The sequence below is a fragment of the Erpetoichthys calabaricus genome, chromosome 5 (genome assembly GCF_900747795.2).
Source record: "Erpetoichthys calabaricus chromosome 5, fErpCal1.3, whole genome shotgun sequence".
In the NCBI taxonomy this organism is placed as follows: Eukaryota; Metazoa; Chordata; class Cladistia; order Polypteriformes; family Polypteridae; genus Erpetoichthys; species Erpetoichthys calabaricus.
In genome coordinates, this window is record NC_041398.2 from 163,270,515 (window position 1) to 163,296,383 (window position 25,869).

At 40.5% G+C, this 25,869-nt stretch overlaps 1 protein-coding gene across 1 annotated transcript in view; it reads right to left on the reverse strand.

Moving 5' to 3' along the window:
* Positions 1-25,869, reverse strand: part of LOC114652817 (sodium-dependent phosphate transport protein 2B-like) — an 83,339-nt gene that overhangs the window by 45,664 nt on the left and 11,806 nt on the right. The window contains exons 2-7 of the mRNA XM_051927649.1: positions 23,171-23,252; positions 22,975-23,082; positions 22,771-22,899; positions 9,605-9,748; positions 4,102-4,213; positions 3,672-3,867 (exon numbers count right to left, since the gene is read on the reverse strand). Coding sequence (XP_051783609.1) covers positions 3,672-3,867; positions 4,102-4,213; positions 9,605-9,748; positions 22,771-22,899; positions 22,975-23,082; positions 23,171-23,249 — 768 coding nt within the window. The 5' untranslated portion in view covers positions 23,250-23,252. The remainder of the gene's footprint in view (positions 1-3,671; positions 3,868-4,101; positions 4,214-9,604; positions 9,749-22,770; positions 22,900-22,974; positions 23,083-23,170; positions 23,253-25,869) is intronic.

Consider the following 25,869-nt stretch of genomic DNA (forward strand, 5'->3'; position numbering starts at 1 on the left):
CCTAACATTCTTATTACCCAGGGTTTCCAAATGTGACTGATCACAATGGAGTTTGATCAAACATTATTTGGAAAATGTACCTCTCCTCCTGATGAATAATCAGACACAGTGTCTTCATCAAATATTTGACCTTCGTCAATATCTCGTTGGTCAGACACAAGTTCTAGGGATATGACATTCCCTGCAACTGGCCCAAAAAAAAAAAGAGGGCTATATGGAACCTACCTATGGCACACATTGAGGACAAATATATGCAATGACCATCCTTTACCTGAAATGAAGTGACCACCAGTTGGTTCTGAGGAGGAGCTTCCCCCTGGAATATCCTCAGAAACAGAGCGATGGGCATTATGCTGGAGAGCCAACTCTTCTGCAGGGGTTAGGTCTGGACCGCGTGGACCTCCACCTGTTTTTTGCTTGTCTGCCTTCTTATTAGCTTTAAAATTAATGTTCTTTATATTATATATGATTCTTTCTGTCAACAATTCTTTAAATAGTTATATACCAATATTTACCAGTTTGAAGTATATTCTTGTACTTCACTTTAACCTGTTCTCGTGTTCTCCTTGTGCTCACGTTTGATCTGGAATTATGACATATTAAATAATAATTAATCTGACACATAGGAAATGAAACGCTGCTTTCAGTAAGTACAATGCACACGCGTTTAATTTGTTGGCCACTTTTTGCCAGCCTTCTTTTCTGGTTTGGGCTCCTTTTGCAGTGTTACCCCTTGTGCATATTAAATCTTGAAATTCTTCATGTCCTTCGAATAAAAGGTCTTGCTCCGCTTGTGTGGGGAAAAAAAATGTGCCCTTTCTTTCGTCATTTTGTTGCAGCCTATCAAAGACTTGCTGATCATGTTTTCTAGACTCAATATATATGGGCTTTTCAATCAGTGCGCGCATTAATCTCGGATGATTAGATCCAGCTAGACTAATCTACTACACGGCTGCACTTGAAAAACCGACTTATCTCGGATGAGTTTCACTGGCATTAACTCATCCAAGATGATGCATCTGATCTCAGATGATTTAAGCGACGTACGGAAAATACCCCCCAGATCTCTAAATAAGGCACTTTATAGGCAAAGACAGATTTTGCAATCACAATTTAACCTCTTCACAAATAAAGAAATAGAACAGATTATCCATAAATCACAACATCATTATTATGAACACACAGTGAAGGCCAATAAGATCTTAGCCCAACAAATCCACAAGCACGAAGTCCGTAATGAAATAACAGCAATTAACAATATAGACATATAAAATTATTGACCATAAAAATACAACTCAAACATTTAGAGAGTACTATAAATCCTTATATTCTACTCAGTTTACAGAAGATAAGACACAATCTAATGAGTTTCTTCATTCATTACAGGTACCACAGCTAGACACTCTTAGCGCTGTGGAACGAGACAAACCTCTGACACTTTCAGAATTATTAGATGTTGTAAACTCATTTCAGAGTGGGAAAGCAGCTGGTCCTGATGGGTAACCAGTGGAATTTTATAAAAAATGTTCAAATAAGTTAGCTCCACTATTATTAGCAACATTTATAGATGCTACAGACAACAAAATTCTACCTCAAACTTTTCCCCAAGCATCAATTACCATCTTTCCTAAGATAAATAAGGACTTACTACAATGTGCATCATACAGACCAATCTCTCTCCTGAATAACAATGTTAATATAGTCTCCAAAGTTCTGGCCAGAAGGATTGAGAAAGCACTTCCTTCTGTAATATCACAAGATCAAACCAGATTGATTTAACTTCTGACCTTCGACGTTCATTTAATATAATATATTCTAACTTTAACACTCCAAAGACCTCATTACCTTTAGATGCAGAAAAAGCATTTGATATGGTTCAATGGGACTACCTATTCATCACATTACACAAATTTGGATTTATGTTCCCTGCTTTGTGCCCCAGTTAATACAAATTAATGTCAATACACTAATAATCAAATTGCCCTTAGAAATCCCTTTAAGACAGAGAATGTCTGAAAAATGTCCAAAATTAAAACACTTATGAGACATGTACATAGATAATGTCTTTGTATCCTACAAACAATTGTGCTTAAATTTCAACTTCTCATCAACACAATTCTTCCACTACTTCCAAGCTAGAAACTTTGCTAAACAGAACCTGCCCGATTTTCCTCACCTTGTTCTATTCCAGAAGAAATACTGAACAGTCCTGAAGACTCAGATAGCATATCTACAATGTATAAAAATAATTTACAGTCCCTTTCTTTCAAAGTCTCCAGAGTACATTGAGGAAAAGGATCTGTCATTTAATATTTCAGAAAAGGAGTGGAAGGCAGCCATGCACAGAATAAACTGTAGATCCATATGTACAAAGCATTCAATCATTTAACTTAAATTATTTTACCGAACGCATGTTTTTTGTCTAAAATTGTGCAAAATGTTTCCAGGGCACGATTCAACCTGTGAATGTTGCAATTTACCTCCAGCCTTAATGAGTCACATGTTCTGGGCGTGCACCAAATTAGTAACATTTTGGACAAAAATCTTAATAAATCTTAATAAAAGGGACTGCAGACTCTTATCCAGGCGAGTTGGAGCTGGGAAGAAATGGAGCAACACTCAACTGGTGAACGGCAGTGTGGTGGTGAGAGGAGTTGGGAAGATGTATTATGTTTTGTGGAGAGAGACAATATATGTCTTTGTGCTTGTGTTACTTTGTGGAGGAATTGGTGAATAAATTATCCTTTACTTGAACTTGGTATGTTTTGTGGAGAGAGACAATATGTCTTTGTGCTTGTGTTACTTTGTGGAGGAATTGGTGAATAAATTATCCTTTACTTGAACTTGGAACTCTTTGTATGTTCATGTTTTGGGGTTTGGGGCTCACTGATGCCCCTGGTTCTATCACAATGTATAATACAATAAAAATTTACCGACCTCTAATTTCATTCTGGTACTAAATTAAATAATAAATTGAAAAAGAAAACTTGCTCAAAAGTACTGTGTTTTGATTAAAGCAAAAGAGAAAAACAGAGCGTTGTTTTTCAAATACACTACTGGTACCAGTAGTGTATATCTACCTGTAACGATCAATGAAAATAAGTTTTTCACAAATTAATTTTTGGAACTACAGCACTAGAAATTTGAAAAATTAAAAGCAATTCACTACATAATCCCTAACAACGGTTTATCAATAGCACACAAACTTAATCTGATTTTTAAAATAAACAACAATAATTAAGACTTACAAAATAAGAATTCTAGAATTCTAGATAAAATAAGGGCGGCACGGTGGCGCAGTGGGTAGCGCTGCTGCCTCGCAGTTGGGAGACCTGGGGACCTGGGTTCGCTTCCCGGGTCCTCCCTGTGTGGAGTTTGCATGTTCTCCCTGTGTCTGCGTGGGTTTCCTCCGGGCGCTCCGGTTTCCTCCCACAATCCAAAGACATGCAGGTTAAGTGGATTGGCGATTCTAAATTGGCCCTAGTGTGTACTTGGTGTGTGGGTGTGTTTGTGTGTGTCCTGTGGTGGGTTGGCACCCTGCCTGGGATTGGTTCCCTGCCTTGTGCCCTGTGTTGGCTGGGATTGGCTCCAGCAGACCCCCGTGACCCTGTTTGGATTCAGCGGGTTGGAAAATGGATGGATAGATAAAATAAAGGGAAGTCCCTTCTTACCTGGATAATAGCCTGTGTTAAAGGTTTGGTAATGACTTTCAGTAAATCAGGAGCATCTTTTCCACTTTCAATATGAAGGGAGTCCACTATTATTTTTGTAATGTAATATATGTAGTCAGTGGCAAGCTCAACTGGTAAAAGCACAATAACTGAAAGCCAGTTGAACATGTCATGCACAGTTGCACCAGCAAAAGCCCTAAAATTTTATGAATATAAAAAAAAAATTTGTAAACATTAAAGCAAAAAGTAAACAAAAATTAAAACAAACACACATTCTGATAATGTTTTAAAAAGAGTTTTCTCAAGATAGCTCATCCTGGGCTTACCTCACCCATAAATGAAGGAAAAAGAATCAATTTAAATGAATGCATGCATTACCATATTTAATTAGTGATATGGACAGAGCAGAAGACACTGCTGTTTAGCTTACCTTCTGAGATCATTTCTGTTACCAGCCTGTACTAATGCAACTATGGTACTGGTGACAGAGGTTCCGACATTTGAACCCATTATTATTGGAATGGCTCCTCTGACATTAATCACTGCAGAGCAACAAATAATGTGAAAAAGAAAAAAAGGTGAGACTAGCAATTTTAACAGAAGAAATGTACACGAATTTACTGCACAAAAATAACTTTCAGAAAGGCAGAACATTTAGTATAAAACATTTTAAAAATTTAGACCTAGCAGCTCTAAAACAATATTAAATTAATATGTATATACTATAAGTTACTACAACTAATTAAATCTTAAAACAGAATTTATGAATAACAAAAGTGAGCCAACCTCAGAATACCAAGAAGCATCTTTGGACATCAGTTTCTGATTTCCCATGCTCTAGCACATTTTTGTAGAGTTCCACTACTAAAGTTCTTAAATCAGGCAGATTTGCCTCGTTATTCTTATGTTATCTTCTTCCCTCATCAGACCAGCTCACATATTACAACTTAAAACATGCATCACTAAGTAAATATTAAATCTACAAAAAGAAAGTTTCTCTTGCACAAGACTATGCAGACAGTTCTACACAGCAGTGACTGGCTACAGAAAAGGGAAGCAGGTGGAGACAGAAATTATAGGAATTTAAATGAAGTACTTTGTGTTAAAAAAAATGAACATTCCTCCTTGGTATAATTCTAAAAATATTGTAGACCTGCACCAGGCTGGGAAGACTGAATCTACAACAGGTAAGCAGCTTGGTGTGAAGAAATCAACTGTGGGAGCAATTATTAGAAAATGGAAGACATATAAGACCACTGATAATCTCCCTCGATCTGGGGCTCCACACAAGATCTCACCCCGTGGGGTCAAAATGATCACAAGAACGGTGAGCAAAAATCCCAGAACCACACAGGGGGACCTAGTGAATGACCTGCAGAGAGCTGGGACCAAAGTAACAAAGGCTACCATCAGTAACACACTACGCCGCCAGGGACTCAAATCCTGCAGTGCCAGACGTGTCCCCCTGCTTAAGCCAGTACATGTGCAGGCCCGTCTGAAGTTTGCTAGAGAGCATTTGGATGATCCAGAAGAGGATTGGGAGAATGTCATATGGTCAGATGAAAAAAACTCTACTCATCGTGTTTGGTTGCATCCAAAGAACATCTTACCTACTGTAAAGCATGGGGGTGGAAACATCATGCTTTGGGGCTGTTTATCTGCAAAGGTACCAGAACGACTGATCCGTGTAAAGGAAAGAACGAATGGGGCCATGTATCGTCAGATTTTGAGTGGAAACCTCCTTCCATCAGCAAGGGCATTGAAGATGAAACATGGCTGGGTCTTTCAGCATGACAATGATCCCAAACACACCGCCCGGGTAACGAAAGAGTGGCTTCGTAAGAAGCATTTCAAGGTCCTAGAGTGGCCTAGCCAGTCTCCAGATCTCAACCCCATAAAAATCTTTGGAGGGAGTTGAAAGTCTGTGTTGCCCAGCGACAGCCCCAAAACATCACTGCTCTAGAGGAGATCTGCATGGAGGAGTGGGCCAAAATACTAGCAACAGTGTGTGAAAACCTTGTGAAGACTTACAGAAAACGTTTGACCTCTGTCATTGCCAACAAAGGGTATATAACAAAGTATTGAGATGAACTTTTGTTATTGACCAAATACTTTTTTTCCACCATAATTTGCAAATAAATTCTTCAAAAATCAGACAATATGATTTTCTGGATTTTTTTTCTCATTTTGTCTCTCATAGATGAGATATACCAATGATGAAAATTACAGGCCTCTCTCATTTTTTTAAGTGGGAGAACTTGCACAATTGGTTGCTGACTAAATACTTTTTTGCCCCACTGTAAGGTCCCACAGTTGACAGTTCATGTCAGAGCACAAACCAAACATGAAGTCAAAGGAATTGTCTGTGACCTCCGAGACAGGATTGTCTCGAGGCACAAATCTGGGGAAGGTTACAGAAAAATTTCTGCTGCTTTGAAGGTCCCAATGAGCACAGTGGCCTCCATCATCCGTAAGTGGAGGAAGTTCGAAACCACCAGGACTCTTCCTAGAGCTGGCCGGCCATCTAAACTGAGCGATCGGGGGAGAAGGGCCTTAGTCAGGAAGGTGACCAAGAACCCGATGGTCACTCTGTCAGAGCTCCAGAGGTCCTCTGTGGAGAGAGAAGAACCTTCCAGAAGGACAACCATCTCTGCAGCAATCCACCAATCAGGCCTGTATGGTAGAGTGGCCAGACGGAAGCCACTCCTAAGTAAAAGGCACATGGCAGCCCACCTGGAGTTTGCCAAAAGGCACCTGAAGGACTCTCAGACCATGAGAAAGAAAATTCTCTGGGCTGATGAGACAAAGATTGAACTCTTTGGTGTGAATACCAGGCGTCACGTTTGGAGGAAACCAGGCACCGCTCATCACCAGGCCAATACCATCCCTACAGTGAAGCATGGTGGTGGCAGCATCCTGCTGTGGGGATGTTTTTCAGTGGCAGGGACTGGGAGACTAGTCAGGATAAAGGGAAAGATGACTGCAGCAATGTACAGAGACATCCTGGATGAAAACCTGCTCCAGAGCGCTTTTGACCTCAGACTGGGGCGACGGTTCATCTTTCAGCAGGACAACGACCCTAAGCACACAGCCAAGATTTCAAAGAAGTGGCTTCAGGACAACTCTGTGAATGTCCTTGAGTGGCACAGCCACAGCCCAGACTTGAATCTGATTGAACATCTCTGGAGAGATCTTAAAATGGCTGTGCACCGATGCTTCCCATCCAATCTGATGGAGCTTGAGAGGTGCTGCAAAGAGGAATTGGCGAAACTGGCCAAGGATAGGTGTGCCAAGCTTGTGGCATCATATTCAAAAAGACTTGAGGCTGTAATTGCTGCCAAAGGTGCATCGACAAAAGTATTGAGCAAAGGCTGTGAATACTTATGTACATGGGATTTCTCAGTTTTTTTATTTTTTAATAAATTTGCAAAAAGCTCAAGTAAACTTTTTTCATGTTGTCATTATGGGGTGTTGTGTGTAGGATTCTGAGGAAAAAAATGAATTTAATCCATTTTAGAATGAGGTTGTAACATAACAAAATGTGGAAAAAGTGATGCGCTGTGAATACTTTCTATCCGAATAGCTTTTGCTATGACAATTAACAAATCACAGGGACAAACATTCGAAAAAGTCAGTTTATTTATTAGAGAGAAAGGAACAACATTCACTCAAGGGCAGTTATACATTGCGTTGTCACAATGTAAATCCAAACACGGAATCAAAATTCAATGCGATCTTGAAGAAAAGTTAATTCCAAACATTATTTTAATTGAAGTCTTAAAGTAAAAGTGAAAATGGTGAATATGTAACAATTCCCATGAAAATAACAATCTCTTTAAATTGTATATCTGGTTAACCAAACCCGGGGGTTGGTGAGCGCAGAGAGCAGGGGGCAGAGCCCCCTTGTCTGGACAAAAATAATCTGACATCAAACTAGAATTTAATCAGACGAGGAAGAGGGAGCATGCTGTTTAAAGAATTATACCAAGGAGGAATGTTCATTTAATTAATAGACAATTTGAACCAAAAAGATACAGGCAAAGCAATAAAGGAAGTCATTGACATTATTGAAGATGCACTTCTAATTTAATGAGACAGTATGATGGAAGGAAACAGAAATATCATGTAGGCAGGCAGCACCTTTATTTATAGATTGGGAAGTGCTAATACACTCCCCACAAGAGCACACTGTCCACGAGACAGAAGCACATTCCTTTTACTTCTCTTTCTTTCTTTTCTCCACCTCCACTCCACCTCCACTCCTCCCCTGGCAAGCTTCATCCTAACCCTGACTCCTCAAGTAGTGGCAGTTGGTGTCCAATGAGCTTCTTTTGGCATCATTTCCGGGTGTGGCGGAAGTGCTGCTAAATAGGGCTCAGGAAACATCCAGGCACTCCCTGGCGGTGGCCACGGGCCCCAGCAGGGTTGAGCTTACATACTGCAAACCCGTGGCCCCGCTGCAAGCCAGGGGGGCTGCCCTCTAGTGTTCCGGGAGAGATGGTGTCCGGAATAAGCTCTCTCCCCTGGTCCTTCCATGATCGAGGCAACCCGGGAGGGTAAGAGCTCCAGCAGTCTGCCACTCTCGATACCAAGACATTTAATGGACTTTGAAAGAGGAACAGCTAAAGAGAAACGGGACTAACTACTGGACAAATTAAGAAGAAAAAACTGACTTGAACCAATTATTATATATTGCATCATTTTCCATTTAAAATATTGATGTATCTTATGTACTGTTGTTGCATCTGAGGGACTGCCCTCTGGCCTTTACATCGGGCTGTGTGTTTTCAGTTTCCCGCTGTTTAAATGAAGATCATATCCTTATATGTCCATATATGTTAAAGAAAAAACATTTTATGGTGTCCACTTACTTTTTCACGCAACTCTATGTATTGAATAGATGACTCAAAGATTGTGGTATGACTGATATACCCCAAGATAATGGTGGTGGGGGTTCCACAGTTTTTGGGAGCTTATCTAGCACTTGACGACATTTTCCGATCCACATATCACCAAGCAAACATTTAATATCAATCTTAAAATATACAGTAATTACACATACCTTAATTGTCAAGAAACGTTAAACCTCTATCTAAACATATTTTAACTGGAAATTCTGCTGAAACACTGAACATACAATATGGCTTCTAATTAGATTGACTTTGGAAACATTATGTCTAATTGGTAGAATAGGAAAATTACCTAAATGAGCAGCATCTGTTAAGACTTTCTAGATTTCATAAAGAACAATATTTATTTTTTATTGGCTCACTACATGCCTCATCCAACCATAAAGGAAAAAAGCACTGACTCTAACAAAAAGAAAAGACACACATGATGAAGGTTACACTATCAAAGTGTTTCTTTCCTATGATATATATATATAGAGAGAGAGAGAGAGATAGAGAGAGAGAGAGAGAGAGAGAGATAGAGAGATAGAATACCATGTTTGGGTCTCCATAACTCACAAGAAAATACTGTATATGATTGATGAACTTAAACACATTACACCCTGTTAATATGTTCAGATTTTAAGAGTAACCATGTGATATTTGAAAAGGAATGCTGAATTCACATACTTTTTTTGTTCTAAGTGGTATGAGCGAGCACCTTCAGTAACTAATGAAAACAAATAATTCTTAAAATAGATAATTATATTTGTATAAATGAAGCATTTGGCCATTCTTTAAAACTGCATCTTTATTTTATGAGCATAACATTTTTTCATTAAGCATATTTATTGTAAAAACAAAATGAAATAAAAAAAATACTGTTTAATAATTGTGACTGAAAAAACATACTGTAAACACATGAAGAAGGTGCTATAGACCACTCTCAAACCTGAGGTTCAGAAGGTGTAAGGGGTTAATGATCAATATTGTACAATGATTGACAAATTTATTGTTCTATTTTGAAAAGTTACTGCTACTTACGTCCTGAGGCTACCATGCTTACTACAATAGAAGTCGAGGTACTTGAACTTTGGACCATTATTGTTACTAGAATTCCAATCATCAGTCCAGCCAATGGATTCCTCAAGACAGAGTCATCCTTGATTATGTCACCAGCTGTTTTACCTATTAAAAATGTAATACAATAAAGATACTGCATATACCTAAACATTAGTTTAACATTCATGGGCCAACCCATACTTTTAATATTTTCAGACCCATGTTGGAGTAAATGCATACTGTAAACATTTGCATTCATTACTACTTTCACACTGAATACCCTTGAGTTTACTTTTACTTTTTAAAATTTGTACATGATTTCACATTTTTCACCTCATGTTTTTTTAAAAAATGTTCAAGGAAAAATACCAGTATAACAAAAACAACTATTAAGACTGTTCACTGATTTCTTCTAGAAACTGATGTGAAAGTGTCAGTTTTCATGGTTTGCATGTCTAATTTGCACTATTTTTTAAAAATAACACTTTTTAGTTCTCTAAGTAGTGTTGTCCTGTACGACTGGCTGGAAACATGGTGCAACATACTAAAACTAGTTGATGTATTGGTATGTTAGAGCACATACTTCGGATACCATGTGTGAGATTTGCCAGTTATTCCAAATGCATTTTTTAAAATTGAATTATGTCCATGTAACATCTACAATTTTTTTCCTAACATGCTCCTACCCATGGTCAAGGAAATCCACAGCAAACCCTGCGAGGATTATGTAGCTACAGTACTGATAGCTAGTTACTGGGTTCTTTACATTTAACACTTATGCTTTCAGTTCTGCAAATAAAAACACATAAAACTAGACACCAGAAATAAATTTCCAGGCTAGGAAAAAAAACGTGGTTATAAAAGAGCACAAGGGTCAGTCAAAAGACAAAGTCAAAAATTAAGTACGCATAAAGACAGGACAGAGCTGAAGAACAAAAAGACCATAGAGACACTGAAAGACACTGTCACACACGTGCGCATGGGAGGCAGCTAATGGGCTTGAGTAAGGGCAGTTCCGAATCATACCGGGATGTGGCAGAGTGCACTAACTCTTTTTCTCCCTTTCCTGCAGACCATTCATGGGAGATTCCTCCTGGCCCTCTTGACGTCACTTCTGGGACCGAGCCTATGGAAGAAGACCATGCCAGCTCCTACCCCTGTGATGTCACGTCCAGGCTTGAGCCTATGGCTGAAGACCTTCCTGAGCCCAACCCCTTTGATCTCACTTCCTGTCTTTCCCTTTAATAGCCTCCACCTTTTCCCTCATTTCTGTTTTGGACTTGGTTTTGTGCACAACAAGTACTATCATTACTCTCAATTTGCAGCCAGGAAACCAAATACAGGACAAAGTTCAGAAACAGCCTACCACTAGATAGAAGCACACAATTTAAAATTGTAATTATTTACATAGACTTTTCTGTACAATGTTTCCTTGTCAAGGTTGTTTTCAGTTTGTTAATCCATCTTTGTTTGAGTTACAAACAGAAATAAAGGATTTAAAGTGTGTCTGTTTCCTTTCCATCTCATGCAGTTTATGAATATCATACCACAAATAAACATATTGGAATTTCTAAGAAATGCATGACACTACTGAAATGTGCAGTTATGCAATTAGTATTTTCATCTTCAATCTCACATCTGAATAAAAACTGATGTCCCATACCTGCCTAGCGTTATTTAATGACAAGGAAGTATAATTTTGATGATTGACTATATCAAGATAAAGCCTTTGAATCTTTTCTCCAAACCAAGCTACCAGGACACAGCTAGAAACTCAAAGCCAGAGCTAAAGACAAAAAATAATTGCTTGTGTTGTTCCACGCACTCTTGCTTGACAATGTTGATATTGTGATTTCTAATCAGTTTACTATCAAACCAGAATGAAAAGTTTAGCTAAGTGCAATTTTTGTCTGATGTTCAGCCTTTTTTCATTTACGGACTCTTTTCAGGAGTGTTGCTGTATATTGTTTAGTAATAAACCATGAAATAAAATCTTATTTTCAAGAAGCATGTGCCCACCTCAAAGTATAGTAGTTTATATGCCTCAATCTATTAGCATGCGAGTATGAGTGACACAGACAAAATTGACAAGTAGGGCCTGACAATGGTGATCATCATACAATACCACTTGCTGTCACAGCCATCATTTTTATACAATAGTATACAAGAATTCAGTAATTATCCTTTCTTATTTGAAGTGGTTAGAATATAAAGAAAAGACCTGCTAATTAGAAATCAATACATAAGTCCTTAAGCCATGTATCACCTATACATTGTGCACTAATGTATTTCTGACATGTTCAGTCTAGACAAAGAAGGCCTAATAGAAGAAGTCAGAATTAACTAGATTATTTTGCCAACAAATGAAAACATCAAACTGTTTACTTAATTTCACTGTACACTTTCAACTAAACCTCACCTTTTAGAAACAAATCACAAAACCTAAAATATAATGACACCTATAACATTAGATTATTAAAAACCTAGTGGATGAATATAAAATTGTGCAGTAATACAGAATGTCATAAAATTCATTAATGATTTTTTCCTTAGAACTTTCAGTGCATAGAAGGCATTGGCAGTTTGTCTGTCTGGTTCAGTTAGAAATCTAATCAGTTTTGTTATCTATATCCACCTTTTTCTTAAACTCCAAGTGTTACATTATGTTAAATACCATCTGCAGCAATAGCTAGCAATAGATAACTAATCCCACTTCAGTATTAATCAGCAAAGCCTAGAATTACAATATTTGCATAACTGTTTTAATATGTTGTCACACAAGTGTGCATGGGAGGCAGCTAAAGGGCTTGACCAGGGGGTGGCGAGGTGCACTAATCCTTTGTCTCTTTTCACTGCAGACCAGTTACGGGAAATCCTGAATGGCCTTGATGACATCACTTCCTGTAACAACCCCAGAGGATGTAACTTCTGATCCGGAGGACGCCATTTCCGGTCCCAAAGACGTCACTTTCCAGTCATGGTCCCAATGATGCAACTTCTGGCCCCGATGATGTAATTTCCTCTGCCATCCCTTAAAGCCGCCATCTTTGCCTCATCCAGGCAGTTCTATTGTGGAAATTTGCACCCTTATTTTGGCTCCTGTCTATTCATTTGACACTGGCATAGTTGGCAGGATGGATGGGTCCAAGGAGTACCAGGAGCAGGACCTGAAGAATCCAACATCCTCTAACATCCAGGTGGTAAAGTACCATACATGAGTTTTCAGGCAGGAAAGGCATCCAGATTCGGAAAGAGCAGGTAAAAGTTCCATACCCAGTACAATTAACCGGGCAAAGGAAATAGTATGGGGAGAGTGAGGAGTGGGTCAACAGGATTGGGCTGGTCCAGATGGGTGAAGCAAAAGGGGCTTGCTGTGCTCTCTCAAAGGAGAGTGCCAGCCTCCCCATCAAGGCAGAGCCCTTGGATAAAAGTGGGGGTGCCCCAGACCAGCAGGTGAATAAAGTAAGACAGTGGAAGTCTGACCAAAAGAGGCCAACCCACACACAAGCTTTCACAATATGGGCTAAGGTGGGACACTGGCTAAGGCCAGATGAGAATAACTCCCTCCAGACAGTGGAGCAGGTCGCCTGCTACTTATTTACAAATAGCCTTCTGCAACATCTTGCCCAGCAAGTCAGTGTGACGATGCGGGTTCGGCTCCATGCTTCCATCTTCTGTCCAGGAGCCCTTAACCCGACACCGTCGGTAATGTTACCGATGAGCTAGACAGTGACGCAACAACATAGCAAGGGGATGGTACAAAAGTGCAAAAGTGCTTTTACTTAAAATCCAACAAAATGAAAACAAAGTGTCCACAAATAAGTGCAGTGCTTCCCAAAACATCAATAAATAAATAAATCCATAAAACGAAAGTGTCACATGGAGGTTAAAATAGAAAAAACACAATCCTTTAAAAACGAGGTTAAAACAACGCTGGAAGCAGTCCTTTAAAACAATTACAACCCCGGTGCTTCTTTTACACTAGCATCTCACCTGCTTCTCCAGTTTGGGCCCTGCAGCAGGCGAGACGCTCTCTCTGCAGCTGACCTTCTTTCACTTCCAAACAGGTCTGGAGGCCTCCCGATCCTAGCTTCGGTCGCGCTTTCATCCCAAGACCGGGACTTAGCTTCTCTCCAATAGCCAGGACTCCCACGCTGCAGATTACCTGCTCAAGTCTCCCGTCTCCCTCTGTCTTCCACGGCAAGTCACCTTCCTCGCTAGTCACTCCCGCTCTTCTCCAAATGCTCAGCGGGAGCGACTACAATCAACTGCCCTAGGTGTTAAACACCTCGCTAGGGCCCACAGTCCAGCTGCACTCGAGCCTGCTCTCACTCGTTCGCACGATCTTCTTCGTGCTCTCTCTGTTACACCGGCTTTCTCCTTACTTCCTTCCAGCAACCTCCGTCTCTTTCTCTTTCCGTCCCTTTCCCTCTAGCCAGCTCGCGCTTCTATATATGAAGGGGAACGTGATAGTCGAGGCAATCAGCAGCTTCTGGGAACAATTATGGATGTGGACCGTTTCTCACCTGTGCACTTAGGTGAGAAACGCCCACACCACGAACTCCTCAGGAACCTCGTCGGCCACACACAACCACGCTCCCTCGCTAAGCCGCGAGCGCGGAGATTATTTATTTAAAACTGGCCTTTGCTGAGAGCTGTGGACCCGCTATACCACAGTTTGGGGACAAAGAGTTTACAACATGGTCGAGCTTATGAAGCTCGTTGAGACTATTAGAGTGGCCTTGCCAGCTGGGAGGGGAAAAACCGTCCCTTAGTCAAACCCAGACGGAGCATGTCCTAAAAAAACAGACCCCCCCCCCCCCCCCACCCCCATCACTGTTTAGAGCAAATACCGAAGTACCCGGATTCGTGGGTGCGATTTCTGTTTGGTGACAACAGGGAATGCAGATGGTGGGGAAGGAGGAATGTTGTGCTGTTACGAACCCTCTGGCGATTCCACATACAGGAGTGGTAACTGTTAATGGATATAAAGCCACAGTCTTATTTAACTCCAGCCGCAACATTTCCATTGTCGCTTGCCAATATGTGTTACCGAAACAGTGGCTAAGAGTTAAGACCAATCTAACCTGCATCCATGGAGAAACCCGCTGGTACAGGTCCGCTGCCAGTTTCATCAGTTACAAAGGATCACTGAAGAATATCACTGTAGCAGTCCTTCTGAATCCTCCGTTCCAGGTGATTCTGGGGCGGGACTGCTCTAAATGTAAAAGTGGGTTTAACACTAGAATTACCAAAGCCTATGAAAAAAGAAGTAAATCCATCCCACCTTAAATCCCTTTGCACCTCTCTGTCAGCATCTTTTGTCTTGTAAATGTGTCAATAAGCCCAAGCAGCAAGCAGCCTGCTATCACATCCCCCACCGCCACACAAAGTTTTCTCAGCTCAAGTCTGTTTTACCTGCGTGTCAGTTGCTTAGAGTTGTATACAGTAAATACTATATTGTCGTTTGGAACACATGCATTTCATGTGTGTTCCATGTCTACAACAATCTATGTAGAAACATCGTTAAAACAGAAACATTTTTCATGTTTCAGTAATAATTGACAAAATGTAGACATGAAGCGTATAATGTGTGAAGCCTGAAGTCCAAATATCACTTTCACAAAAGGTACAAATATAACAAAAGAAGTACACTTTAATTCAAGAATATAACTGCATAAAAAGAACCCACGTTAGGATGTGACATTGACACGTCTTTAATACGACTGCTTTGGGGGCACAGTGTTAAGGACTGCTGACAGGTAATCAAAAGGTCACAAGTTCGAGCCCGGACAACTACGTTTTGAGAAGTGACCTGCTCTTATTCTTACTATTTTAGAATAAAAACATACATTTGATTTGTGTCTGTAACAGCCAGAGTAAATTCATGTTACTTCTAAATGTTAGCTTTGTTTTTTTTTTTTATTCTGTATTATTCTCCTAGTCACGTTCACGTTCCCCTCGATGTGACACTGCTGTTTTCACATAAAGACGCGCTATAGCACAGGTGAACTCAGATGATGACGAGGGTTCTACATCACCTTTTGAATTACCGTATGGACGATAAAACCAGGGCATAATGGATATTTTAACGGAAGGATGGGAGGAAGAGGCTCTTCCCTCCACAAATATATTAGAATATGTTGCACAATTATGAGATAGATTTGGAAAGATTCTGCCCTGTTCAAAAGTTGCATGGAAGAGTCGCAAGCAGCACATGCCCAATATTACGATTGAGGCACGTCTCTCCCAGAGTTCCGCCCAGGGGATCAAGTCATGGTCCTGATTCTTACCTCACATTCTAAATTGCTAGCCCACTGGCAAGGCCCTTATGAAGTTAAGGAGAGGAAAGGGCTTCTCGATTACTTGGTGAAACAACCCAATCGTCGACCGAGTGTGTATATCATGTAAACTTGAAACTGTGCAAGGATAGGGATCCCGATCCCTCCTTCAGTCAGCCCAGCTCACTCTTTACTCACAAAAATGACCTTAACTTCGGTACGAACATGAGTCCCAGAGGGAGTGAGTGAAACACCTATAAGGATCTCCCTGATTGCACACAATATTGTGTCAGAATCCGGGGTCATAGTTTGAGAATGCCCATATCGCTTTCCTGAGGCAAAAAGAGATGAAATAGGGCTTGAGATCAAGCGTATGCTGGAACTAGGAGTAATAGAGGAAAGTCATAGTCCCTGGGCCAGTCCCATCGTCTTGGTCACTAAGCCGGACGGAAGTTGGAGGTTTTGCAATGACTTCCAATTTGATGCCTATCCAACGCCACGAGTGGATGACCTCCTCAAGAGGCTAGGACAGTGTAAATATTTGACCTTGCTTGACATGACAAAGGGTTACTGGCAGGTTCCTTTAACAGACTCTGCAAAGGTTAAGATTGCATTTACCAACCCTAGCGGTCAATGGCAGTATTGTGTCCTCCCACTTGTGTTACATGGGGCTCCTGCGACTTTCAAGCGCCTTGTGGATAAAGTGCTCTGACCTCATAACTCAAACAGTGCTGCATACCTATATGGCATTGTCATTTACTTTTATTCCGGCACATAGGAGGAAAACCTACAGCAGGTCCAAGCAGTATTAGGAACACTTGGTGAGGCCAGACTTTGGATTGAACGAAGCCAAATATTTAGGCTACATGGTGGGTCAGGGTACTGTGAAGCTTTAGTTACTTCTAGTAGCTATACTACTGCCAGTTTGTACACCAATTTTCTGAAAGAGTGGCACCCATGACTGATTTGACAAAGAAGAGGGCTCCGAACAATGTCTTATGAGCTGATAAGGCAGACACTGCATTTGATGACTAAAAGCAGGCCCTTACATAAGCACCAGTCTTCAAAGCTCCTAACTTTTTTCTACCTTTCATTCTCCAGACGGATGCATTGGACACTGGCCTGGGTGCTGTGCTCGGCCAAAGCGTCCACGGTGTTGAACACCCCATCATGTTCCTGAGCCGGACACTGCTGGAACGGGAAACAAGGTATACGGTTGTGGAGAGGGAGGCCTTGGCAATCAAATGGGCGATTACACAGCTGAGGTAATACTACTCAGGCCATGAATTCACCCTTGTTATGGATCCCGCACCTTTACAGTGGATGGCCCTGCACAAGGAGTTGAATCCGCGGATCACCAGGGGCCTCATGCATAACGCCATGTGTAGAATTCACACTAAAACATGGCGTACGGACAAAGGTAGGAATATTTGTACGCACAAAAAAATCCAGATGCATAAATCTGTGCGTTCGCCAACTTCCACGTTCTTCCGCACCATAAATCCCAGTCAATGTGAAAAGTAATGCATGTGCACGTGCCTGCTGTCACTCCCCAAACTCCTCCCAGAATTACGTCTCTTTGAATATGCAAATCAATATAAATAGCTCTTAAGCTCAGCAAAAGCACAGAGGAAATAGAAGAATTTCAGCGAATACCAAGTGGAGGCAAGGAAAAACACACTATTTCTTGGTTTAAACAGTGATATAAACAACAAAAGGAAGTTGATCGAGTGACATAGAGTGTCGGAGAAACTCGAAAGCTCAAGTTCACAAAGTCGCACAGTGCCCGAAATAAAAAAGAAGTTGTCAGATATCAAAGTCGCCGTGAAAAGGCGAGTCATAGCCCACCGTCTGAGTGACATATGAAAGCTTATTAGGGTACAGATAAAAGAAAAAAAATAGGGACACAGTGAGAAAAAAGCTTGACATGTCAACTTTAATCTCGAAATTTCCACTTTAATCATGTAGTTTATTTTGTCATTAAACTAGAACATCATAAACTTCATCTTTAAATCGTTTAATTTACTATTTTCTCAAAAACCATCTTAACTAAATAGCACGTTAAATGCTTTGTTTTGTATATGTTCTTCTATGTGCTCTGTGTGTGTGAATCACTACGTGCTTCTTAAACAGGCTTTCTCTTCATCCGACAGGACACAGAATCCATTACATTCGTGATATTACAGCTCTCTGAATAATTAAAATACCGAGATGTATACTTGATATCATTTTCATGATGATAGGAGTTAAAGCATGTTATTAAACATGGAAGCACAGTGGCGCAGTGATAGTGACGAGCTGGCGCCCTGTCCAGAGATCGTTCCTGCCTCCCTGCCAGATGCTTGCTGCGCCGTGCGTGACTTTCAATTAAACAATTTATTGCAGCAGTACTGTCTCTTTCAAACGTACCAACCCCCAATTCCTGTCCTTCCTTTTCTTTCTCCAAGTAACCAATCGCCACACAATCAGCTCTGTAATAGATGTTAAGCCATCTGTAAGCTTATAATGCCAATTCTTCAAAACTTTTAAGGAACATTGAAATACCTTCGTAGTACATGTTTAACACTAGAATTACCAGAGCCTACGAAAAAACTCGTAGATTCGTCCCACCTTAAATCGCTTCTTAAATCCGTTCGCACATCTCTGCCATCGTCTTTTGTCTTCTAAATGTGAAGATAAAGACAAGCTGCAAACAGCCGACTATTCCATCCCCCCACCGACTTAGAATGTGCACAAACTTTTCCCAGCTCATGCCTTGATTGATTATCTGGGAGTGAAGTGAAGTTTTAGAGTGGAAATAATAGATCGTTATTTGGAACACACACATTTCATGTGTGTTCCATTTCTACAGTAATCTGTGTAAACACATTTTTAAAACAGAAACGTTTTTCATATTCTAGCAGTAAATGACAAAATGTAGGCATAAACTATATAATGTATGAAGCCTGAAGTCCAAATATCAAAGAAATACTTTCACGAAAGGTACAAATATAACAGAACAAGTGCGCTTTTATTCAAAAATATAACTGCAAAAAAAAAAAGCCGCCTTAGTGTGCAACATTGACACTCATTTACTATGACTGCCGCTGTGGCAAAACAGTATCAGTTGCTCAGTGGGAATCAAAAGGTCACGAGTTCGATCCTGAATGATTCCCTTTTGAGAAGTGAACTGCTCTTATTTTTACTATTTTAGAATAAAGATACATTTGATTTCAGTCTGTAACAGCCGGTGTAATTTATGATATTTGTAAAGGTTAGCTTTGTTTTTGTTTTTTTTATATTCACTTTTCATTCTCTCAGTCGTTTTCAGGATCCTTCCCTACCCCATCTGACACTGCTGTTTTCACATAAAGACACGCTATAGCTCTACAGTGTATCACGATACATACGACCGCGTGTTTTTTTCCCCCCAATCTTGCCAGTCCCCACATGTTGCTGTATGCTGTTTCTTTTGTATTCCAGGACATGCAGAGGAAAGCATAGTAAAGAGCAGTAACTTCAGCGCTATATGCATCATCAGACACTCCCCATCTGACACTGCTGTTTTCACATAAAGATGCGCTATAGCTCACCCAAGGAGCACCCTTCCTACATTTATGACATGTGTACTTGTTGCAGTGTACACACCTCTCTGTGCTATGGTTCCTATTACACTGAACAAGCACCTGTAATTTGCAGCTCTATTCATTATCTCAAAACAAATATATGTGACGTTTTGAAGAAATCATTTTATGACGCGAATAGTACCAATCGGTTTTATGACGCGAATAGTACCAATCGGAAAACATCGTCTAAGTAATGCAGTATTATTTGAAAACGAACAGCGTCAGATTGGGTGTGATTTATACTGGCGCTGTTACTTAGGGTCAGATCAGAAGTTGAATAAGCTGAATAAGCTCCTGTTCTGACTAAGTAAAAAAGCATGAATTAATCAACAGAAATAACCGCGGTCGACATTTTAAACTTAACTATTTACAGTACATACCAATTTATAAATTTTATGTCCGTTTGAGGCTACAAAGAAAAAAAAAACACTTCATCCCCAGCGGGGAATTGAACTCGGGTCTCTACGATGCGTTTATTTGATGTTCAGGCTTCACACATTCTATAGTTTATGCCTACATTTTGTAACATTAATTACTAAAATATGAAAAAGTTTCTGTTTTAACAATGTGTTTACACAGATTACTGTAGAAACGGAACACACATGAAATGCGTGTGTTCCAAATAACGATCTATTATTTCCACTCTAAAACTCCAGTTCAGTCACTCCCAGATAATCAAACAAGGCATGAGCTGGGAAAACTTAGTGAACATTTTGCGATGGTGGGGGATGGAATTGCCGGCTGCTTGCTGCTCGTCTTAATTGGCACATTTAGAAGACAAAAGAGAGGTGAGAACGGTTTTAAGGTGGGCCAGATCTATGAGTTTTTTCGTAGACTCTGGTAATTCTAGTGTTAATTATTCTATCCATCTATCTTCCAATGTCGTGCCAGCTCCAGCAAAAATACAGCGCGAGGCAGGAACAATCACTGAACTAGCTAGCGCTACGACACCGTGTCCTCACATGTTTAATTATTAACAATATAGATTATTTAAATGATGTTAACATTTTATCTGTATAATAAACATATTTTGCTGCATTTCATCTTAAAAATGATATCGTCATCATATGTAAATGCGTGCTTTATGAAGTGGCTCAGGTTGTGCAATATTATAACTATCGCAAGTTTACAGTGAGGTAATTGTACTAATAAGTACAAAGAGTTCTACAAGAAGCACTTGGACTGATTGAGTGCGTTTATAGTTCTTGGGATGAAACTGTTTCTGAACCGCGATGCCCATACAAGAAAGGCTCTGAAGCGTTTGTCGTATGAGAGCAGTTCAATAGAGTGCATAGTTGAGGTAGCGTGTGCTTGATGCTGTATACCAATAATTCTCTTTCCAATCAGCTGCTGTAGGGCTGTGATTCCACACTCAGATACAGTGATATAAATACTCTGAGTGGTGCATTGAGAGGAACAACGCTAAAGCAGCTATGGCATTTGGAATAGTTTGGCCATTCTGTGGACCATTATATTGTTACAGGTTAATTACAATCAGATGCCTTAAACTAATAAACAATATGCGGTTAATTTCAGTGTATTTGATAAAGCCACGTCAGGGATGTGTATCTAAAAAAGAAAGGGAAACCACACTGGAACAAAAGCACTGCTTTGATGCTGGGTGTCACCAGTTTGCAAAACCGAGCAGAAAACTTGTGTACGCCAGGGTTTGAGCTAGCATGAAAATGTGCGAGGTTTAGGTTTTATACAACGCAATTTGAGCGTGGAAACGGGCGAACGCACCGCTTATGCATAAGGCCCCAGGTGGTTTCTTGACCTGCAGCCTTACAAGTTTTCGCTTGTTCATCGTCAAGGATCCCTACACACCAATGCTGATGCTCTTTCTCGGGTACATGACCTCTCGGTCAGGAACACCTGACCCGATGGGTCTGGGCTGAGGGAGTCCTTGTCACACACGTGTGCATGGCAGGCAGCTAAAGGGCTCGATTGAGAGTAATTCCACACCAGACCGGGAGTGGCGAGGTGCACTAATCCTTTCTCGCTTTTCACTGCACACCAGTTACGGGAAATCCCACCTGGCCTTGATGATGTTAGTTCCAGTAATGACCCCGAGGACGCCACTTCCGGTTCTGAATGCATCATTTCCAATCCTGATGACAACTTCCAGTTCTGCTTGCTGTCACTTCCTCTGCCATCCCTTAAAGCTGCCATCTTTGCCTCATCCAGGCAGTTCAATTGTGGACTTGAACCTGTATTACTGTACTTTTCAAATTCACAAATTTGCAGCTGGGCTTCAAGTATAGGGAAGGCTGCCCCAAACATTTTTATGGCTCCTGTCTATTCATTTGACAGTGTATTTTCATTCTGAATGACATCACACCTAATATTACATAAAAAGGTACACTGACTTGATAAATTATAAAAGTTTTGATACTTCTTTATTTACTGTAGAAAGTTAAGCAATACCCAATGCCCCATGCAGAAAAATTAATTTTCTCATTGGACTTGCTAGCTAGTAATACCAGTCACTGAACTGTGGCATACTTTTTGCAAACAACTCTTCACAGAACTACTTCAGCATTTCTGCTTTCAAGCTGCTTATTCCAGGTCCTGCAAGTACAGCTGAATGGGGTTTAGATTTATTTTTGATTCCACCTCCTATAAATATGTGAGCAGGAGGAGTTGAACTGCGACCTATCCCAGTAAACATAGGGTGCACTCTAAATTTGCTTATGCATTTTGGATCATTTTCTTACAAAACTGCTTAGCTATGCATCCTCGGATACAGAAAATAATTGATGGTTTCTTCAATGATAACATGTTTTAAGTAATGTGATTGCCTGTCACATCATTTTCCAGTTCTCCAATTGTCTTGTTTCTTTGGGCTTTCCCATGGATAACAATAGAAATTCAGAAAAGACCACTCTGCTGTCACAGTTGTGTAGCTGGCAAGTTACATAATGTCTTTGGCAGACTACAACATATGGCTAAAAGCAACTATTCAGTCCTAATCAAACATACAAATCTCTTATACAGATAACAGATATACGAGGTACTCTTGGTATTCTGGATTTCATCAATCTCTAAATTTTCTAGTGGTCACCTTATTATGGATAGTCCAATGCACTGTCATCTGGTGGTGGTTTGTGCTGATACACTGCACTGGTTTTTATGTGCACTACAGAAAAGCTTACAGACTAAACTACTTTTTTTCAAAGTAAATAATTAATTTTAAGTACACTTAAGTGTATGTAATCACAACATGTATACAAACAGTGATAGGTAGATTAAATAGTTTTACCTCCTACAAGCTGAAAAGCAGAACTGAGGACATCCAGTGAACAGATAAAAATGTACAGGAGTCCAAGTAAGAAAAGTATTTTTCCCCAAGAAAATAGAAGAGAGACAATCTTCCCTTTAGTATCCATATCTAAAAAAAATCAAATAAAAATTATTAGAAATGCTTTCAGATTAATTGTGAAATGGAATCAAATTACTACTTTACCCTTCCACTTAACGTCTGCATTCTGCAGTTCTGGAAGTGCCCATGGGTCAGGTTCAACAGAATATATAGGTAAGGGAACATAGTCTTCCAAAGGTACTCGCACATTTTCTAAAATTAAGGAAAAATGAAAATTTAGTATGCATTTGTAAGTAATGTAGCATGCATAAAATCATCTTAACCAAAAAATGTGCAGTACCATTTGATGCAGATGAATCTCTTGATATAGTTCCATTTTCCTCTGTAGAGGGTAACTCTGAAGTGGACTGAGATGTCATTTCCTTAAAATAATACAAAAGAATGTTCATCATTATCAAAATTACGAAATTTTATTAGTACTAACTGTATTTCCGGTCTTCAGCTGGGAAATTTCCTATGACAATGGACATTGGTTAGAGATTGTTAAATCTTACATCTTGCCTGAAGAAGGGACCTGAGTTGTCTCAAAAGCTTGCATATTGTAATCTTTTTAGTTAGCCAATAAAAGGTGTCATTTTGCTTGACTTCTCACTACATTCATAATGGCTAACATGGTAAAACACCCTAGGACTACTGAATTCAAACAAATAATTTGTAATTAGATTTATATCCCAAATTCCCATTACTCCTACACCCTTTACCACATCCTGTTAAAAAAGGTAGCTTCAGTCAAAATTGAATGTATCGCTTTGATCTGTAATCTTTTACTGTCACAAAGTTTTGGAGGGTTTAGATCAAAAGCAGTATACACTTAAGGGTGGTTTACTTTAACTTACTATACACAACATTGACTTTTACAGGCTGCACGTTTACATTGGCCGTGCAATAAGCTGAATGTTTTCAGTACTGTACTGAAAAAAAAAAAACAGGCGAAAAGAGATAATATTGTCAATGTCCCATTGGAACTAAACTACTAGTGGTAGACTGGTTCATATCTTGATCCTCCTCAACTTCCATTATTACTTTTACATTACATATTTGTTGAATGCCCCTATAAAAGTGGCCGATGTACGTACTAGTATTCTAAGAAACCCCTATAAAAGTGGCTGATGTACTGTACGTACTAGTATTCTAAGAAACATCACTTGTACTTACAGTAGTAATTAAAAGAGGTGCCAGTAGCGGCCCACTAAAAAGCACTGCAATGTCCATCTCCTCTGTGTTCTCTTTACTGAGCTGTGCAAGCATATAAACTAAGGCATGGCGCTGCTCCTGGCTTGTGTTGTACCCAGACCTTGAAGTGAGGTGGTACCCTGTACAGACACTTCCCTGTTTCTGCCATGCAAACCGGAATATAGTAGCACATTCTTGTCTAACCTCTAAGAGGACAACCCTGATCACTGCAATACTGCAAGAATTCCACTACCAAGAGAGGAACACTCCCTCCAGAATCAGAATATCTTTATTGTTATTGTAACAAATACAATGAAATTAATAGCAACAGGATAGAAACTGTTATTCAGTCTATTAGTCTTTTTTTTTGATGCTTCTATATCTTTTGCCTGATGGCAACAGCTGGAACATGTGAGGAGTCTTTTAAGATGTTTTCTGCTTTCCTGAGGCAGCAAGAGCTGTGCAGTTCATCCAGAGAGGGTAAAGAACAGCCGATGATCTGCTGGGCAGTCTTTACGATCTTGAGCAGCTGAAAAACTACATGCAGAGGCAGCAGCACGAGATACTCTCGATAGAGCACTTTGTGTGCGGTCTGTCAGGAAGTCTTTAATCCATAGACAGGTGGAATACGGGAGTCCCAGGGCTAGCAGCTTACTCACCAATCTGTGAGGGAGGATGGTGGTAAAAGCAGAGCTAAAATCAATAAAGAGGAGACGTGTGTAGCTCCCCTGGTGCTCCAGATGGGACAGGGTAGCATGGAGAGCAGCAGCAACAGCATCCTCAGTAAACCTATTAGCCCTGTAAGCAAACTGGTGTGCATCAAAGGTGGGAGGGATGAAGGACATGATATGACTCTGGACCAGTCTCACAAAACACTTCATCAACACTGGGGTGAGCGCTACTGGCCGATAGTCATTCAGGGAGGTTATGGGTGATTTTTTTGGTAAAGGGAGTAAGATGGAGGATTTCAGACAGGGAGGAACTGAGGCCTGGGACAGTGACAGGTTAAAGATCTTTGTAAAGACCCCAGCCAGCTGCTCTGCACCACTCCTCAACACATGTCCAGGAACGCCGTCGGGACCTGCTGCCTTCCTAGGATTGACAGCCTGGAACAAGCGTCTCACCTCACATTCCTCCACCCTAAGGGAGGGGGTGATGTTGTTGTGAGTTACTGCTGCATGTGTAACAGCTGCCTCTGGTAGTTCCATCTCAAATCGAGCAAAGAAGTGGTTCAACTCCTTTGCCATTGAGGCGTCACCTTCAGCAGCTCCATTACTGGTCCTGTAGTTGGTGAAGTGCTGGACTCCCTGCCAAACCTGCCTGCTGTTATTACTGTCCAGGTGCTCCTCAACCCTTCTCCTGTAGTCCTTATTAGCCTTTCTGATGCCTCTCTTCAGGTTGGACTGTGTCATGCTGTATAAAGCCTTGCCACCACACCTAAAGGCAGTGTTCCTTTCCTTTAGCAGCCGCTGAACCTCTCTTGCCATCCAGGGCTTCTGGTTTGGATAGACACGGATATGTTTCTCCACTGTGACAGTGTCAATACAGGTTTTGATGTAGCACAATACACTATCGGTGTAGAGTTCCAGGTCTGGACTTTCAAAAATGTCCCAGTTAGTCCTGTTGAAGCAGTCCTGCAGCTACAGAAAGGCGTCATCAGGCCAGGTTGTGATGGATCTTTTGGTGGTAAGAGCAGATTTGTGGAGAGGGGTGTATGCAGGAATCATCAGCAGTGACATGTGGTCAGACTGGGCCAGGTGTGGAAGCTGTTTAGCTCTGTAGCCCAGCTTGATGTTTGAGTAGACC